The 13,299-nt window shown below is 48.5% G+C and overlaps 1 protein-coding gene across 1 annotated transcript in view; it reads right to left on the reverse strand.

Moving 5' to 3' along the window:
* Positions 1-256: 256 nt before the first annotated feature.
* The window catches only part of LOC138514164 (acrosin-like), a 1,823,097-nt gene continuing 1,810,054 nt past the window's right edge, over positions 257-13,299 (reverse strand). The window contains exon 5 of the mRNA XM_069629472.1: positions 257-1,694. Coding sequence (XP_069485573.1) covers positions 1,023-1,694 — 672 coding nt within the window. The 3' untranslated portion in view covers positions 257-1,022. The remainder of the gene's footprint in view (positions 1,695-13,299) is intronic.

Here is a 13,299-nt window from a genome sequence, read left to right on the forward strand (position 1 = left end):
CTATTACTGAGTATCGTCAACTAAAAGTGAACGATTTTGCATCCTTGTGAAATAAGTGATTGTGCAAAGCCAGAGTGTGTTTGTTTTGTCATATATAAGCATGCTTGCAAGTCAATGGCATTCTTCATAAAATAGTTGGTAAGTAGCCGGACATGGCAGGACCGGTAAATGCCACTTGGCAACTAAGAATGAGGAAGCTGCCTCCACAAATAAGATACTGGTCGGCCAATATAAGACAACATGCATGCATTTCATTCTGTGCGTCTGCTGGATTTTTATTTGAGGTGGAGGAGAATGTACAATATTCACTTAGAAATACTGCATTTTTGTCTGTTCTTTAAATATTTCAACACACATTTAATAAAGGCATGAGTAAACTATTTTGGCTGGCCATGAATGTGATTGTACCCATTATGAAATTCCTCTTTGTGAAAGTCTTCCAAGTTGGACAACGCTGTAAGCTGCAAATGAAATGATGGTGACTGGTGTGGGCACACATCTGGACGCACCTGATAGACAAAAAGAGGGTCTGCCGCTGACGTAGGGGTGGTGATGAACAGCCTTTGGTTTCAGTCAAGCGCAGGTGAGCAAGAGGCAAGGATAGCAGGAGACTCGGGCCTAAAGGGAGCAGGAGCCTGTGGTTTAAATGGAACAGGAAGCTGTGACTTCAGGAGAACCAGGACGTGTCAGTTAAGGGAGACAATAGAATAAGAGGCAGGAGGAAGATGTCAGTTAGGGGCAAAGAAGATACTGAATTGAAGAAAACAATAGATGTTGGTCAAAGGGTTAATGGATACATCCGTTGTGGGGGAGAGCTTTGTGATTAAGGGACTCAGAGTATCTGTAGTAAATACTGAGCCAGAGATTATGGATTCAATGAAAACATTCTGCTCAGGGTACAGGAAGATCAAGGGTGAAGAGTAACTGCGAGCCCAGAGCTTTGGTCAAGGGAGGGGAAAATGGGTTCTTGCAGGTGGTGGATTAGCAGGTTCATAATATGAAGTGCTCATTTGCAAGCGCAATTAGTGTTTGATGCTTGTTGTCTTGTCAGTTTTGGTTGACATTATTGGAGTTGTTGACATGGTTGTCTGGGTGATGGTAATGAACGGGCCAGTTTGGGACGGTTGTGCAGGGACAAGCATAGAGTGACTGGGAACCGAAGTTACACTAGAAGATGAAGCTGTAAGCGGAGCTGGAGATGGAACTGGAGCTGGAGCTGGAGCTTGAACTGGGAATGCAACTTGAAATGAAGCTGGATTAAGACCAGGGGAAAAAAGTGGCGTTGGGGCAGGAGGTTGAGGTAACGGTTGGGCAAAAGCTTCTGGTGGAGGATAGGGAGGCTGAAATAGGTAGCCAACCTGGGGAGGAAAGGCAGATGGAATGTAATACCCATTTTGTGCGTTATAAAGTAACTGCTGAAGAACAGGTAATTGCTGGGCCGTTTCAGCCAGTGAAGAGGATGTCTCTGGAGGGGTAAATGAATCTGATTTGCCATCCCCACCAGAGAAGAATTCATCGTTCCATGACTTGAAAGCTCCAATCTTTTCCAGGATCCACTCAAGAAAGTACTGTGTATTGGTATACACCACAGGATTCTGGGACTGGCTTGAGCCTCGGCCCCAGGTGAAGACACCGATCACATAGAATCTGGAAGTGGTCACATCGTAGCACATTAACGGACCTCCACTGTCTCCCTGGGGGAAAAATAAGAGAAAGGGGTGGTTACAGGAGCCCAGAAACTTGCCACAAATGCTCTAAATGCCTCTCCTTTGTCCTTTAGTCATAGCCCTGTCCCCGAACCATCTGTCATTATGTTTTTGCTCATAGGATCTAATCGTATGTATTTCATAGAGCCAGCAAAGGGAACCCGGTAGTTAACGTTAAAACTAAGTTCCATTGGGTAGGGGTTATTTTGATAGCCTTTACCTTTGAACCATTTTGATCATTGTGCACCAAACTTTAAAAACAATATATTTGGCAACCTCTGAATGTTTAAAGGTGATTGGTTAAAGGAGCAAAGGTTCTAGCCCTTACGACAAAAATATATTTTGTCTCTCCATAGAAGTCGATTGGGAAGGGAGAATAAAGGCAGACAAAATGTACCAAATTTATCATGCATTTATATTTTAATCAGAAGTAGGGCAATTCCTGCTGTTGTTCATTTCTGTTCTGAGCTGTGCATGGATAGTTGGAGATACAGTTGCATTGTTTTCACAGTAATCAGATGAGTACAAATGTCAAATTCCAAACGAGGATCTGATTGATTAAGAGTTCCTAACCTTTCGGGACAATGCCATTTTTAATTCACAGTACCCGTTCGGCTCAACGCATCCCATATAAATATAGACCAAAGCACTATGTTTGCACAAAGGAGCTATGTTTTAGCATCATACTGGATCTAAGCATTTACACCAGCCCCTTTTTAGTGCTCTTTTAGGCACCTGGCTCTACTAGTAGACCATGAGATAGATAGCTCACAGGTTAAGCGCTTGCCTCTGAAGTGGGGCAAGCCTGTCACCTCCCTCGCCAAATCCCGACAATGCTGACTTAGTCTGTCACCCTTCAGAGATCGAGAAATTGAGTACCATTTAATTAGGTATCTCTGCAGCTATGACTACAGAGCTTTACATGCGATATATAAACCTGATATTATTATTATTCTTTGTTAAATATTCAAAAGCAGGATTTTACATACTTCAACAGTGCAGATATGCAGATCTCTGCAAAGATACGCAAATCCGTGCTGCTGAATTATACAATATCAGGTCAGATTTACAACTGGGGACTCAGTCTAAAACCGCAAATGTACTTCACACGTCACACATAAGCAACTTGATGTCCTCATGCTCTTCGCCACCCTGGTGCCTCGTAATCCCCTTTCAGAGCTCTTATACTTCCTTCCGTATGCTGATGTCCCCATCATCCATGGGCACTTTGAGCCCCCCATCCCCCATAAAGCCCACGAAAATCCCCATCAGATCTGTAATGTCTTTCAATATTGTTCAACTCCATGAGGTCTCTCTTTACCACCGTAAAACACAATGATTGTCCCCTTGAACATGCTCTGCCCTCACCAACCTTGAGCTCTTGGATATTCCCATACACCCTTCCGCATCCCGAGGGCAAGCACCACTCCAGCAATCTGCGGTTCACATTCCACTTAAACTCCCTGAGCCAAAACCCACATACAAGCCCTCTACAACACCCTAATCCCCTCACTGTCTCTAGCGCACTGATACTGCCACCCTTTCAAAATTCTTGTGTCATCAACTTTTAATGTCTCCATCTACATTCAACAGATGACTCAGTTGCCTTCAGCACACTGGTGCCTTTCTCTATGATGCCCCCAAAAGGTCCATCATGACGCCCCCTGCGCCACCTGATTCGCTAGGCACCTTCTGCCCCTCTCACCCCCAACACCCTGTACAGCTGGACCCCTCCTCTGTGCCCCTCTGTTTCACACCCCCTGCTGTGTATGTGTTCTGTTGTTTACCTCTTTAAAGCGCTCGAAGCTAGGCCCACGCTCAATAAATGCAATAATAATAATAATGCCCCATCCACCTTCAGAACACTGGTGTCTCTTTCGACCTTCTGCATACTCATGAGTTCTGACTTGTGGTCTCACCTGATACCACCAACCACAACCCCGGCATGATCCACGTGCTTTCATCATTGGCAGGACAAAGAGTGATATGTAGTGGAAATTTCTCTTCTGGCAAAAGATGGTGAGCTAAAGACTCTGGTTGAGACTCAAACCCGGGAAATAGGCTGGCAGAGAGAAACTCCCAGAAGCCCGCCCCCTTACTTATGGATATTAAGTAGGTTTGGGTTTTCACCCTAAATTGCTAGGGTATTCCAGACGTGGAACCCTTGCTCACTGTTCTTAGAGAGGGACAGCTCCACCTCACCGACGAGGCCCAACCAGGCCGAAACACATGTCTGGGGTTGCTGTAGGTACTCTTGTTCAGAAGAGAATTGCCTGGCATTTCGGTGCTGGACTGCCCTTGTGCAGGACAAAGACTGATATGTAGTGGACATTTCTCTTCTGTGAAAGGATGGTGAGCTAAAGACTCTGGTTGAGACTCAAACCCAGGATATAGGGCGGCAGAGAGAAACTCCAGAACCCCTCCTTACTTACGCATATTAAGTAGCTTTGGGTTTTTACCCTAATTTACTAGGGTATTCCAGACGTGGAACCCTTGCTCACTGTTCTTAGAGAGGCACAGCTCCACCTCACTGACGAGGCCCAACCAGGCCGAAATATGTGTCTGGGGTTGCTGTTGGTACTCTTGTTCAGAAGAGAATTGCCTGACATTTCGGTGCTGGACTGCCCTTGGGCAGGACAAACACTGATATGTAGTGGATATTTGTCTTCTGTGAAAGGATGTTGAGCTAAAGATTCTGGTTGAGACACAAACCTGGGATATAGGCCGGCAGAGAGAAACTCCCAGAACCCCCCTTACTTGTGCATATTAAGTAGCTTTGGGTTTTCCAGACATGGAACCCTTGTTCACTGCTCTTAGAGAGGCACAGATCCACCTCACTGACGAGGCCCAACCAGGCTGAACACGTGTCTGGGGTTGCTGTTGGTACTCTTGTTCAGAAGAGAATTGCCTGGCATTTCGGTGCTGGACTGCCCTTGGGCAGGACAAAGACTGATATGGAGTGGACATTTCTCTTCTGTGAAAGGATGGTGAGCTAAAGACTCTGGTTGAGATACAAACCCGATATAGGCCGACCGAGAGAAACTTCCAGAACCCCCCTTACTTATGTAGGTGGTGTACATCCCCATTTTCTGGAGTCCATAGTACTCCATTGCGGATTTTTGGTGGAATTTTGGTAAATCTGATTTTTGGGAGGAAAAGTGGAGGATTCCCTTCTACCATCATACTGGAGGTGCATCCTCCACTTTTTCTCCAGAAATCGGCAGAATTACTACTCATTATTCCACTGGTGGTAATTCCACTAAAACCTGTAATTTGGTGGCGTGGGAAAAATGTAATTGATGTAACTGAATTACCGCCACCTTTTTCCCACACCGCCAAACTCGTAATGAGACCCTATTTGTGATGAAATTTAATGTAATAATGTAATATGGCATTCGTACAGCACGTAGTGCTATCGGTATGGCCTCAAAGCACTGTCAGTGATTGCCCTTGGAAGACCGACGTCCGAGTTATGAGAGATTGGTCAGAGGAGTTTAGTATGCGTGTGTGCATTTTTGCCAGTACGAAGGAAAGTATGGGTGGCTAAGTACCTTTTAGTGACCCATGTAGAACTGGCTTGTGGATGGGTGATGTGAAGGCCGTCAGGTGAGTTTGCGAGTCAAGGAGAAGGAGACTGATTATGTATCCAGCTAGACCAAATTTGTATTCTGGGACGTAGTTGCATTCTAGCGGCAGAGGTTATAAGTGATATGAGATCAGGTAATGCATGATTGCGGATGTGTGCGGTTGGGTAGCCATGTCTTGGGAGGGTTACGTCTATCTTCCATTGAGATTGAGTGCGATACGTTCCCGTGAGTCATGGCTGATTACTTGTTTCATTGACGGTGTGCAGGTCCTGACATGCGTGTGTACAGGAATCCTGTATGTGCATTCTCAGTACTTTCTTGGAGTCTTTTCATGTGACTCGTCGATGGCGGGACTACCTGTCTGGGGATGAAATAGTTCAGTCAGGTCAAAGGTGGGAAGAGCCAGGTCTTGAGGGCCTTCCAGAAGGTGAGGTGATTCTCTATACAGCGGATGCTCAAAGGAATAGAATTCCATACTGTGGGTGCTTGAACGGAGAAGAAGGATCCCCCTATTCTGGTTGATCTCACAGAAGGAATCACAAGGAAGAGAGCTGTGCCTGAACTCAGGTTTCTGTTGGGTCTGTAGTGGGTGAGCTTGTATTGTAGATATTCTGGGCCTGTGTTGTGCAGAGCACGGTGGGTGATGCACGTAGCGTTGAAGGTGCACCATCGCCCAACAGGGAGCCAGTGCAGGACATGCAGGGCGGGTGTAATGTGCTCCCTGGGGCCTAGGTCCAGGAGGAGCCTGGCTGCAGTGTTTTGGAACCAATGGAGTTTTCTGAGTTGAGAGGCAGAGGCGCCCAGGTAAAGGGAGTTGGCATAATCTAGGCAAGACAGGACAATGGTCGTGATTGCAGGCCCTCTGTGAAGGTAGGTTAGGTAGGGGAAGATGCGTCAGAGAATGTATAGGTGTAGATAGCATAATTTTGACACAGAGTTGACTAGCATAATTTTGACACAGTTGACATGTTGTGATAGGGTCAGATCTGCGTCCATGGTGCATGAAGGTTCTTTACTATGTTGGAGGTCGGGGGGAGGCCTAGGGAGGACGGCAAAGGAGTGGGTTGGGGAAAGAGGGCCGTCTTCTAGATGAACATGATTTAAGATTTTCCAGGGTTTATGAAGGAGTTTGTTAGCCGTCATCTAGTGGTCAATTTCTCTGAGCCATTAAGAAAAGTCGGGGTAGGGGTTGGAGGTGTCCTTTGGATCTTGAAGATGATTTGAGTATCATCTAGGTAGTTGTAGCAAGTCAGGCTGTTTGAACGGATAAGAACGAGGGGGACTCAGGTAGAGTTTAAAGAGGAGGGAAGACAGAGATGCACCCTGTGGTATTCTTTTGGTGGCATGGCGCAGAGTCGAGGAGAAGGGAGTCATGTGTGTAATTTGGGATCTGTTGGAGAAGAAGGAGGATATCCACTTCAAAGCTGCATCCCTGACGCTGAGTGAGTGGAGTCTGTCTGTGAAAGTGCGTTGGTCAATGGTGTCAAAGGTCGCCGAAAGGTCGAGAAGGATAAGCACAGCACAACCTTCCGAGTCTGAGGTTCTTTTGAGATCATCTCAGATAGTGACTAGGGATGATTCAGTTCCTCGTAAGGGTATGAAGCCAGACAGGGCATGGTCGAGGAGGAGGTTAGATTCAGTGAAATGGCATAGCTCGCCGGTCAATTAGTTTGGCTATGAAACAGTTGTTTGAGATAGGTCTGTTGTTGGCCAGTAGAAGGGGATCAAGGAAGGGTTTTTTGAGCAGGGGTTTGATGTGGGATGTCTTGGAAACTGCTGGATCATGCCTGAAGTGAGGGATGTGTTAATGATAGGAGGAAAGGATATCTTTTAGGAGAGAAGGAGGGCAGGGATCACCGGGAGATCCTGAGTGACGGCTGCTGGCTATTAGCTTATGGAATTCATGATGGGAGATGGAAGAGAATGTAGTAAAGAGCGTGGGGGCCCAGACAAGGGTGCAAGGCAGCGGGGGCGGGAGCACTGCTTATTTAGAGCCGATGGAGAGGTTTCTTTCCACGGTTATGTTGTTGAAGTGGTCATAGAGAGTTTACCAGAATGCTTAGGTGTGGGGAAGGGGGCAAGGATGTGCAAAGAGGGGCAGTGAATTCTGAGATTATCTTGTGGAGTTCCCTGCTAATATTAGGGGCATTGGAGATTCTGTTCCAGGAGAAGGATTTTTTGGTCTTCCGAATTTCTTCCCTGTAGGCTATGATCTGTTGGACGTACGTAGTTCTATTCTGAGGTGAAGGGCCAACCTGCCATCTGCATTCCAGGATCAGGTTTTGGGGTTTGAGGGATTTGAGGGTAGGGGTGAACCATCTGGGTGAGGCGCAATGTCTGTTGGAGTTTGATCTGATAGGGGTGAGAGGTCTAAGAGCTCTGGAGAGCCATTGGCCAAAATGGCTGATGGAGTGCTGACCAGCTTGTAGTCGGAGAGAAGGTAGGGAGGCAAGCATGGAGTCAGATAGGTCTGAAGTTACTTTGGCCTTGTCCCATAGTGGGAGGAGGGTGGACAGTCCTGGGATAGTGCAGTGGGAAGGAGGGTATGCTGTTGAGAGCATGAAGAAGATGGCAGCGTGGTCCGTCCAGATTCATGCTGGGCGGTTGTAGTGTGGAGATCAGTTCGGAGGAACTAGCGTGTTGCCTGCAAAGTGTTTGGGGCCGCATACCAGTTGAGTCAGGTGGAAGGCTTCCAGGTTGTCCAGGATTGATCGTTATATGGGACATCGAACCATATATTGAGATCCCCTACCATGGTGCAGGAGGGGTGCGTAACCAGGTGACTGTTAAGGAGTCACTGAGGGTTTCAGCTAAATTACTGTTGTAGCCTGGCGTCTGTATATGAGTAAAAAGCTGTAAGAGAGGAGGTGATGAGAAATTTCACTAGGAGAGATTTGCAGTCTGCCTTCCAGGCTTGCTTCTCAAAGTGTGCAATGGTGAGGCGGGTTTTGTAGAGGATGGCCATTCCGCCTGTCCTGCTGGTTCTGTTGTGCACAATAAAGGTTTAGCCTGGAGGAAAGGCCTTGTGCGCTATGGGTCGGATGTCCTGGGAGAACCAGGTTTCTGTGAGGAAAAGGATGTCGGGGCCTTCAGAGGATATGAAGTAATATATGTTGTGACGATATCTGGCGACAGATCTGATGTTAATTAGGATGCATGATAGTCCGATGCTAGCAAGAGTATTTCCTATGAGGGAAGGAGGATTGTCGGGGGGACTAGGGGAACAGTGGTGATTGCCTACAGGTCGGGGGTGCATAGGTGGGTTGGGTGAGGGGAAGAGCTGGAGCTGAGATTCCCTCTGGGGAGCCTGTGGGTGAGCGGGGTATGAAACGGAGGAGTGTTTGGGTGGCAGGGTGGGGTACAGTGTGGTAGTTGTTGAGAGGTGAGGGATTACTATGGGTGGGTCTAAAGTCTCTGTTCCAGGGTGTATTCTTGGTGTGTGTGAGAAGAGGGCTCATGAGGTGAGGGTCCTTAGGTGGTTGGCGTGGAAGGTGGAGGGGGTGCGTGAGAGGATAGTGGGGTGGAGTCTCTATTCTGAGGAGTGGAAAGGGGTGTGAAAGCTGGGATGGTGAGGGAGATGGAAGGGGTGCAGGGCGGCAACTGGGGCGGTCGTGTGGGATTAATGTTGTAAGCCAGAGGTCAGGAGGGTGTCTTCTGAGGTCAGATATGAGATCAGGTTGCTGATTTCTAAGGGAGCAGGCCAGGGAGTGTCTGACGTCAGTGCTGGGAGTGTTGTAATATAGGCAGACGAGCGATTTCACTGTGTTGGGGGAATTGAGGAGGTTGTGAGGGTGTATGTGAGGGGAGATGTCATGGGTCTGAAGAAGAGATAGGGTGAGGTGTGCAGAGATGAAAGGGCCTGGGCAGGGTGGATTCTGTGTTTTAGGGGATTCTTGGGTGCCAGTGTTGTGTGTGTGTGAGTGTCGGCGAGGCAACATATTAAGGGGTAATAGCTAGGTTTCATTTAGGGATGCAAAGGGTCAAACAGGGCTGAGTGGATGAGTGGGGGGGCGAGAGAGGGAGTAAGGGGTCTGGAGGGTGAGGGGGAAGGGAGAGGGTGGGGTGCGGGTGGACTCAGAGGGTCTGGTGGTATACCTCTGTCAGAGGAGAGGCGTGCTTGGTATGGAAAGGCTGGGGGGATGTGCTCTCCCCAAGGGGAAAGGGTGAGGAGGGAGCGGAAGTGAGTAGGGGTGGTGTCTGTAAGAGGGGGTGGGCAGGTTTCTGGTGCGTCAGAGTGACCCTCTAACTTTGCCGCTGCTTTGCATGGCAGACGATCAGCCGCCTCAGCCCTGAAGGCAGGGAGAGTGCAAAGGTGGCATGGGGCCCACGAGCAGTCTTAGTTGAGTGTGACGTTCACGCTAGTTATGTGAGAGTGTGGGAGGATCTATTATGTGGTGCAATGTATAGTCTCGCTTGGGGAGGAGAAGGGTAGGAGTGAGAGTTGAGAGAAGCAGCGCCTAATTCCTGTGTAGAAAAAACAAGCCTTCCACACTAATACTGTGGGAAGAGATGCAAGCTAGTGGAACCGAGCACTCATTTGATTCAAAATTACAGATCTACTGTAGTAAACACTCGCTAGAATCACGGTTGCAGACCTACGGCACTATGCCTTACGAAAAGGGGCAGGGAGGTGGCTTTGAGCAGTAGCTAGGTTCAAAATAAAGTTAACTTTAAAATTACAGACCTACAGCATTATCCCTGTGGAAAATGATCCAGGGTAGTGGCAAAAACTAGTAGCTGGATTCAAATTACCAAACAACGGTATTAGACAGTATCTAGAATCAAAATTACAGACCTACAGTACTATCCCTAAGTGTAGTGGCTCTAAGCAGCAACTTTATTATTTTTTAACTTTTATTTATTTGGCTTGGCAACACAAGAACAGGCGAGTAGCATACAGGCAATTACAATCAGAGCAGTGCAGATAATACAGTCATATAGTGCAGAAACAAAACCAGTATAAACACATCAAGGATGCGCAAGGGTGGGTATGGAGCAGAAGGGGAGCTGTTCAGGAGGCGGAGGGGGAATGACAGGGGGGGGGCTGGAGATGAGGTATCTGAGACAGTGTCAGTGGGAGACATATATGAGCAAAACTTTGACCAGACATCTCTGGGCCTTGAGTGGGATGGCTGTTGTACGGCCCAGGATTCTTCAGTATCTGAGGCCCATGTAACCGCCCTGAGCCATTGAGCGTGGGTAGGTGTGGTAGGTCGAAGCCAGCAGGGTAATATGGAGCTTACTGCGAGCAACATGCACAGACCAGCTTGTTTTTTGGAGTCCCGGTGGAGTTCAGGGAAGTCATGGTAAAGGCATCTCATTGGGGATGGAGTGATAGGGACCTCAAGCATATCAGACACAGTTGAGCATACTGCACTCCAGAAATGGATGAGGTGCAGGCAGGACCAGATCATGTGGATATAGCCAGCGTTGTCTGAGCCGCACCTAGGGCAGCCAGGGAACAGGTCATTAGAGATATGATGCAGTCTGTTTGGGGTGTAGTGGTATCTATGAAGTACCTTGAATTGAATCAACTAGAAACAGGAATTGTAGGATACCCCATGAATGCGAGTACACATGTGGGCCCATCGCTCGTCTGTCATCTCCAACCCAAGGTCGTCCTCCCAAGCTTGTCTCAGTTTAGTGGGTGGCGGGGCAGCTCTGGATTGCAATAGAGTGTAGAGTCTGGAAACTTTGCCCCTCATGGGGATGGGGGAAGTCAGCTCTGTGACTATGAGCTCGTCTGGTGGTATTGATGCGAAGCTGGGGTTTTTGTGTTTAAGGGTTCTCTGGAGAGATGAGTACTGGAGCCAGACTGATGGTCTCTGCCTCAGGGACAATGGGAGGTCAGGCCACTCTATGAAATTGCCCTGTTGAAAGACATCGCGAAGCAACTCGAAGCCAGCCTCCGCCCATCGGCGAACAATGAGAAGTACGTGTGGGACCCCCGGGAAAAAGTTCTAAAGTGGTAGGTTGCCATGAAACGGGCAGGCGATTCCTAGTAGCTTCCAAGTTTTTGATATAGCCAATGACGTGCAGGTCACCGGATCAAGTGACTCCGACACTAAAGGTGTGGGTGTAACAATCAGGGACCGGATATCACGGTCACTGACCGATAGCCTCTCGAGTCTGACATGGGGTGGGGGATCCGATGCGTTGAACCAGTATGATGTGTATTGGAGTTGTGCAACTAGCCAGTACTTGAGGAAATCGGGGGCGCCAAAGCCACCAACTTCCATTGTGGTGGCCAAAGTTTTGAGTTTGAGCCGAACGGCACCCGAGTGCCAAAGGAAAGTGTTGAGGATACGAGTCAACGCCTGGAAAAACCCGCTGCCCGGCCACAGAGGGATGTTGGTGAATCTGTACAGAAGCTGGGGTAGTACCACCATCTTCAGCACCCCTATCCTGCCAGCAAGAGAGATCGGGAGTTTGCCCCAACCAGGTGACTTTGTTGTGAGGCTTGTAAGGTATTTTTGATAGTTCTCCTCAAAAACACGTTCGAAGTAATGAGACACTCCTATACCTAGGTAGGTGAAGTTTGATTGGGCCCAAGCGAACCCTAGGGTGTCGGGAGGGGGGCGTGTGCAGGCAGTGAGCGGGAACAGGGTGGATTTAGAACAGTTCACTTTGAGGTCGGAGATGTGCCCAAAAAGGATGGTGTCTTTCAGTATCTGTGCCAAGTTGATATCAGGAGAGCGAATGACAAGAAGGGCATCATCCGCATATAGGGATACTATGTCTGATTGACCTGCAGTACGTAGGCCCCTGTGTGCATGGGATTGACGAAGCATGTCTGCAAAGCATGTCTGTGAATGGTTCCATCGCAATGGCAAAGACCAGGGGGGAGAAGGGACAGCCCTGTCTTGTTCCTCTAGCTATTGGAAAGAGGGGGGAACCCCGATCTTCAGTGTGGACCCTAGCTACTGGACTGGAGTACAGCAGTTTGACCCAGGAGAGGAAGCAGGGGCCGAATTTGCATTTTTCAAGCACCCACCAGAGATATTTCCACGAGACAGAGTCAAAGGCTTTTTACTTATCAAGTGTTGCGGCTACTGCCTGGATGTTTGGGCTAATTCTGCTTATAACGTTGAAGAGGTGTCTCAAGTTCAGGGAGGTGGAGCGTCCCGGGATAAATCCTGCTTGATCTGGATGAATAATATGTGGCATGTAAGGGACAAGGCATAGGGCTAAGAGTTTGGCATAAATCTTCACATCACTATTAATAAGCGAGAATGGATGGTAGGAGCCGCATCGTGTGGGGGGTTTATCGGGTTTCAGCAAGACGGTTATCGTGGCTTTGCGGAGCGAGGGGGGAGCCGGCCCGCCCCCACCGATTCATCCCAGAGGGCCATTAAGTGAGGAAGGAGGAGAGGTTTAAAGTGTTTGTAAAATTCGACGGGTATACCGTCGGAGCCAGGGGATTTACCTGATGAGAGTGAGTCAATGGCATTCGAGAATTCCTCGAGGGTAAATGGATTATCGAGGGAGGCGATGGTCTCAGGGGAGAGGACCGAGAGGGGGAGATTATCAAGATAGGAATCAATCTCCGATGACCAGACACTATCCGCGTTAGCATACAAGGATTTGCAGAAGGAGTGGAATTCAGAGTTGATTTCTTGTGGTGTCGTGGCCAAGGAGCCATCGGGTCTCTCCACTCCGGGGATGGGTGGGGTACCGAACTCTCAGCAGAGAAGCCTGCCCAGAAAGCGGCTTGGCCGCTCACCCTCACCGTACTTCCTCGCAAGGCCCGGGCTGTCCAGAAACCTTAGTTCACGGTCCGCTAAAGAGCGGAATGTGTCATGCTCTGCACCGATTGATGCTAGGAGTTCCAGGGTTTGGTGAAGCGAGCATTGGGCTTCCAGTGTGGACAGCACGGCCTCACTCTCCGCGATTTCCCTGCGGATTGTTTTAAGGATGCCGTTTTCCTTGGATAGAGCAATACCTCTAATGTATGCTTTAAAAGATTCCCAGAGGGTGGCCTGCGAGGATACCGTATTGGTGTTAAT

This window comes from Ambystoma mexicanum, chromosome 12 (genome assembly GCF_040938575.1).
Source record: "Ambystoma mexicanum isolate Mex_15411 chromosome 12, UKY_AmexF1_1, whole genome shotgun sequence".
NCBI classification, from domain to species: domain Eukaryota; kingdom Metazoa; phylum Chordata; class Amphibia; order Caudata; family Ambystomatidae; genus Ambystoma; species Ambystoma mexicanum.